Genomic DNA, 6,420 nt, shown 5'->3' with positions numbered 1-6,420 from the left:
AAGCTACAAACATAAAAAACAAAAAACTTTAGTAGAACTTTTTTATCTAATGACTTTTTACATTATGTATTAACATTGCACACTGGGACTTGTTATACTTTTGTGGTCACTGAATGGGACTCAAATTATTGTATAGACCAAGCAACAAAATGTATAAACATATATTTAACAATATATTTAACCATTATAGGCCGTTTGCCAACTAAACATCAAACATAAATAGACTTTTGCTATCTCTCCTTCTTTGAGTTGCCATCATAGTTCTTTTAAAATCTCCAAATTCATTATTTTATTATGAACCGGGTTGGTGCTTCATAAATGCCAAGGACTTGCCAAAGTTTATTTGCAAGGGACAGGCTACTATTCTGTTTTACAATTGTTACATTCAGGACTTCAGTACCCTGGTAATTTGACAAGTAACAAAAGGCTGTAGTTTAGCACTGCCAAGATTAGCCCAAAGCACCACTCAAATGAGTTAAAGCTAGGGAACAATAGCCACATGCACAGTTTAGACGACCGTTGAACAACACAGAGGACATTGTTACAATCTTTATACTGTGGGCTTTAAACTATAATACTCCCTATCAATGTTTATAAACTGATATTTGTAAATGTTGGCTGTATTTAACCTTATCTCATGTTAAATATGTTCAATTGTACAGTTAGAACATCTGTCTAGATGTAAAATATTATTTTGTAATTGTTGAAAATTGCACATTTGTGGTTGTTTTTAAGTTGTGTTGAATAATCTGATTGAAGTAAATCTCTAGTTAAAACTGCCTTTTCCAATCCATTGCCATGAATCCCAGAGCATTTACCCTCTCACACTTTGGTTTATCAGACAGATATTGCGCTGAGACATGCCTGCTCCCAGAGTGCTCACATCACATCATGAGGGGCATATATGTCAGACCTCAGATTATTTTGGGGAGTACAGGACAGTGCCACTGCATTCCATTTCTAGGAACAATCAGATTTTTGGTTGATTTTTTCCAACTGAAGGTAAAGAGTTAAGAGAACGCTTACCCAGACTAAGATAGGATATATATATATATATATATATATATATATATATATATATATATATATATATATATATATATATATATATATATATATATATATATATATATATATATATATATATATATATAATTATTATTATTATTTGTTCCTTTACATGTATAATTATTACCAAATGTCATTATACTTTTCTTTCACGACATTGTTTTAGCAATAAATTATAGATTGTGTGTATGACGTTTTGAATTCTTATCAGTTTTCATCTGTTGACTTGTCACCTTGTTTTAGAGCTCCCAAGGCTAATACAGGCAGTTAGATGCTGTTACACTGCCCCCTAACGGTTGAAAAGAAAGTTGCCCAATGGGGAGCACACGACACAGGAGTAGTGTAAATTAGGCACATCATACTGTTAAATCATAACATAATGCACAAACGACATATTTGTGTCCAATCTTTAATTAAACTTATCTAAAGGCACCCTTTGTGCACATGCACATTTGGCTCCATTTATCGTCATGTTAACATGATTACAATTTTGAAAGCTCAACCTATGATTCATGTTGTAATATATGAAGCATTGTGTCTGCAGATTGTGCTACACTGTTTTGTATTGTTTTATAAAATGAAACAAACTATTTATAAAGCATGCTATTCAGATCAGATTTGACGATGCCTACTGTTGCCTTTTTACTGCCACCATCTGTTTCTCACTTTTTTTTGTTAAATGTTGAAAGTTTATGTTTGACATTGTGTACACCTGTGACCCCTCACTGTGATATTTCTGTTTCATTTGGAATACGTTTAAAATTAAATCACCACATGGATATGCGATTATCACAACAAGAAAATTCTGCATAAAAAAGTAATTGATGTCTTTTCTTCATTTCATCATCTGTGATGTAGCTACTATTTCTACATAAGCCGACGTGACAAAACACATACCAAATAGCACTCAATTTATAGTTTTTAAAAGGTTTATAATACCCAAACCACACACACGTGTCATATGAACATCTTGGTGTTGGCCATAATGAGTCATTTCTCATCACATCTTCCCACCTATTTGAACTTAACACCTATTCAAACACGGGGACATAGGTTGTCAAAGTGGCTACAACCTCAAAGTCCTGGACACCTTGTTTTCATGATATCGTTCTCTTGGCTATAAAATATTCTCAACTGTTAGATGTGTAGGCCTATATCCTAGTTTCCACTAGGCGACACTGTACTCTACTGTCTGCAGAGTGTTGGTGTGTAGTGATGGCGGGTGGACTCTGTGGCTATGCTATCAAAATTATTTATGGACCTATTGGCTTTTTAATAAACCTAATAGTTGTAAATAGCTTACAAACAGACTAGGTTATATCCACACTAGTTTTGGGAAAATCACAATATCTTATGAAATAGAAAAATATCTGATATGATTGTTTATTCATTAGGCTAATAGGCCTAATTAATCCTGCTCTCAGTTAGGTAGACCTAATTTGGTGGCTCAATTAATTGAAAAACGTTTGTTGTTTTTTTTTGTTTTTTTTCCATTTATCTTTATTTATATAGGCGGAGCCCAATGAGAGTATCCGACTCTTTTTTCATGAGCGCCCTGTTAAAATACAGAACAATACAAACAAAAAAAACAAAACAATGCTCACAGGTACAGTATTACCACATGTGCTGGGCTGCTGCAGGTCCACACATTGCGCAAACAGGTAAATATTTAGTTTACTCATTGTTATATGACTGAGGACAAGTGCAAGTAGCCTAACCTTATTATATTTCAATATAAATATTCTTCATTAATCTCAACACTGGCGTAAACAAGAACAGCACACAACTTTTGACAGTGTCTGAAGACAGTTTGATCTATGCTATCAAATGAATGTTACAAAGAAACCCAAATATAGGCAACTTGAAGATTATAATGGTCACACAATGTAGGAAGATGACAAGTTCTGCCCACACAGGAAAACCAAACCTCTTTGCAGTTGTCATTTCAACTTTATAAGTATACACAGCCAATAAGCAAGCCCAAGCAAAACAACTGACCTTATATTTATATATTTTAATTATTTTTTTACTTGGTCAGGACAGTTATGTTAATGCACGCACATGAGATACATGCAATAACATGTTTAACTGTAGCAATGCACCTTGTTATGAAAGTAAGTAACGCCTGTCTCTGTCTGGGTTGTGCTTTGGTGTTTGCATAGGACCAGGCAGCTGGGAAATTCGAGGGACCTGTTGCTCATCTTCCTCCCAAAGGTCTTTTCTGGGACTTGGCCTCCTTGGCATGTGCACAACATCAGGTTGATGAGGTTGGCTTTGTTTGAACATTTCAGGATAAATGAATGTAGTGGACAGACTTGAGTTTGTGCCACCATGCTGGTTTGAATAAGGATTGGCTCTTGTCTGGGGTATAGGCATGAAGACTGGGTGAGGATGTTGTGAGGAGGACCACACGGGGGATTCTTGACTTCTCCAGTAGTCCATTTGCAGAGTGAGATGGGGGCCCCGTGCGTGAGCACTGTTACGGGCCTGGTCCTGCATATGGGACAGCTGGTAGGCGGTGTAGGCAGCGGGGTGAGCTAGACCAAAGTGGATCTTAATGGCCATCAATTCAGCTTTGAGCCGTGTGTTCTCCTCTTTCAGAGCCATGACGTAAGTTTCAAGCACATAGTCATTCATTCTTCTCTTCTCCCGTGACTTCTTTGCTGCTTCATTGTTTTTACGCCGCTTCTCCCAGTAAAGGGCATCTTTCTGATCATCAGGTATGAACTCCCTTTTGCGACGAGAACCTTTACGTGTTACATCATTGTCAAGATCAAGCAGGTTTTGGGGTCTCTCAAAGTTCAGGGACTCCATTCTGGTAAGCTGCAAAAAACAAGGCAATAAAGCAATGAATCTAAGTGTGTGTAATTTAATTTATTCATTTATTTTTTTTGGTCATAGTCATAGTATGTTACTTTTTGCTGTTCCATGTAAATATCTTTGTTGGGGTGAAATTAGATCATTTTAATTCTCTTGCCTCAAGTAAATTTTGCTGTTAACTCTTACAAGCCCTATGTGGCCTTTTTTTAAAGCAAAGGTGTAAGTCCTGAAGTCACTGGATGCATGCTGTAATGTTACACAGGAAATAGGAAATATTAACATCAACAATATAATATAGAGAGTTTTTTGTTTTGTTTTTTTTTTGTCGGTACTTCACGTGGCGCCCATTTCCAGCATTATCAGTTTAAATGACTTTCTAAATAATGTTTTTCCTCCTCAATAAGTAAACTCAGCAGTGCACAAATAAGTATTCTATAAATTGTTCTAGATTAAAGTCATATTTCAGTTCTTTGTACTTTAACAAAAAATACTAAAATGCCCTGCGGTGTGACTATAAAACGTTTCCTCAAAAAATTATACAATGAGTCACTTGTGACAGAGACGGCTCACAAAGATGTTGGTTTTAAGGAGAAGCATGTAGACATTATTAAATAAAAATACACCTTCATCACTACCGTAAATTTGAGACCTGAAAGAAAGCTGAAACATCACAGAGTCTCACAAAATGTCACAATATATACAATACAATATGCAGTCAAAGCCAAACTAAAACATGTTCTTAACTGAGATTATAAAAACGATCTTATCACTGTGCTGGACATAGTGTGTACTTCCTCCTTTCCTTTTTTATCTATGACCACCTCTCTTTATTTTATGGTACAGGTTTTGAGCATAAAGTGTTTTTACATATATGTTTTTAACCTTTTTATAGACTTTGACTTTTTTGTCTTGTTTTATTATTTATAAGATAGTTCAACTAATTGTCATATTTATTATTCATTATACAAGCAATATTCTTTATGCGGAAATGGCTTCAGACACACGCTGTAACTTCACAGGTTGTTACTTCAAAGTGTTATGGACAGCTAACTTCTCCATTTTTATTTTAGTCCTTTATGCTCGCACTGTTTCAAGTCTTACACAGGAGCAACAAACCAACATTTCAAAGAGGCACCATGCCATGTGTGCGGTGGTGAGAGGACCCATCAGGTTATAAATACATACTTCTGCCATTATATATCTGCTGTGTGAGCTCGCATGAGACACTACGCCTTTCAGTATAGCACAAAAAAACTGTCTGATGCCTCCACATGTGCCAGAAATTAATTTAGAAAAAAAGTTTGAATTATATTGTACATACGTGTTAAAAGTGGGGAAAACATGGAAGAATTATCTTTATTTTTACTGTGGAATTCAAACATTACATTTGATATATTCAGTTCTAACCAGCAGATATTGTTTAAGATCTAAAGCCTAGTCCTTACCTTGAGCTGATGAGCAGCGCTGTGAAGTTGACACACTCCTCAATGTTATGCACACCTATGGCAGTGCTCTTTGAGCCCCTGTAGAGCAGATTGATAGTCAGAGAGGGGCTGTCCTGTTCATATCCTCCTCTCGTATCTCCCTTTCTCTTTTGAGTTGCTGAGCTCTGTGTCTTTTGCCTCTTGTTTCCCTACCAGCAAATTAATTATGATTACAATAGGGGTTACTGCACCCTGGTGCACCTTGCATTTCATTTACTTGTTCAGTTCATATTAGCTTGTGCTGATCTGATGCATTTTATGTAGATGTGTAAGTTACAGTAAGGCCCAGACATTATTTAATACAAGTCTTGACATCTGCAATGTGAATGTGCAATGCTGTTTGAATTTGTAGGTTACCAAATAAAATATTTGCATATATTTGTTTGTGAACGAGTCGGCTCTTTTGAACAGTTCCTTAACGTGAATGGTTGGAACTGGATCTCATTTTAAAAAAGAACCAAATCTTTTTCTTTCAAATTTGTATTCATTATACGCTAATTAATGCTGAACCAACAAAAGACTCAGCACAAAAAACATATTTGGCATCATATTAACAGTTTTTAAATTATTGTGATTGTAGTGCAATGTTTTATTCAGATTATACATAATTTCAAAAGTTAAACACTCTCCCACTCTCAGTTTGAACCATTTTAATCAAATCTGAGCCTTGGCCATTTCTCTCTGTGATTAGTTTGTAGATGAAATCAGTAGTGTGCAAGTGGAAATGTGTCTCAATGTTTCCACAAATGTAAACATTGAAGTTGCTGGGTACCAGGTGAGACAAGACATATTCCCATAAAATAACAGTGAAACCACATGTGACTTTTAAACACACAACAACTGGATATCTGTACATTTCAAAACTGTATTTCTCCAGCACAGCTGTCTAGTGTTGACCCAAGTGACCAAGCACTCATATTAATATAACTGTACGGCTTCAATCACATATATGTCACAGTGGATCTGTTTGGACGTTATACTTCATAGGTGTTACCTTTAGCTTGAGGAAAAACAAAAAACTGTGTGCATTTAACCAGGAAAGTCCTAC

The 6,420-nt window shown here is 35.6% G+C and overlaps 1 protein-coding gene across 1 annotated transcript; it reads right to left on the bottom strand.

Annotated features, from left to right (window-relative positions):
* Window positions 1–3,174: 3,174 nt before the first annotated feature.
* LOC117369487 (nuclear factor interleukin-3-regulated protein-like) lies at window positions 3,175–3,882 on the bottom strand. The gene has a single exon (XM_033964723.1). The coding sequence runs from the start codon at window positions 3,880–3,882 to the stop codon at window positions 3,175–3,177; it is 708 nt and encodes a 235-aa protein (XP_033820614.1).
* Window positions 3,883–6,420: the final 2,538 nt, after the last annotated feature.

The sequence above is a fragment of the Periophthalmus magnuspinnatus genome, chromosome 4, assembly GCF_009829125.3.
Source record: "Periophthalmus magnuspinnatus isolate fPerMag1 chromosome 4, fPerMag1.2.pri, whole genome shotgun sequence".
NCBI classification, from domain to species: Eukaryota; Metazoa; Chordata; class Actinopteri; order Gobiiformes; family Gobiidae; genus Periophthalmus; species Periophthalmus magnuspinnatus.
Note: the sequence above shows the minus strand (reverse complement) of the source record. Positions and strands in the feature narration are given on the sequence as shown.

Excerpts from the sequence above, each read along its gene's own strand:
- LOC117369487 (XM_033964723.1), bottom strand. The coding sequence starts at position 3,882 with ATGGAGTCCCTGAACTTTGAGAGACCCCAAAACCTGCTTGATCTTGAC.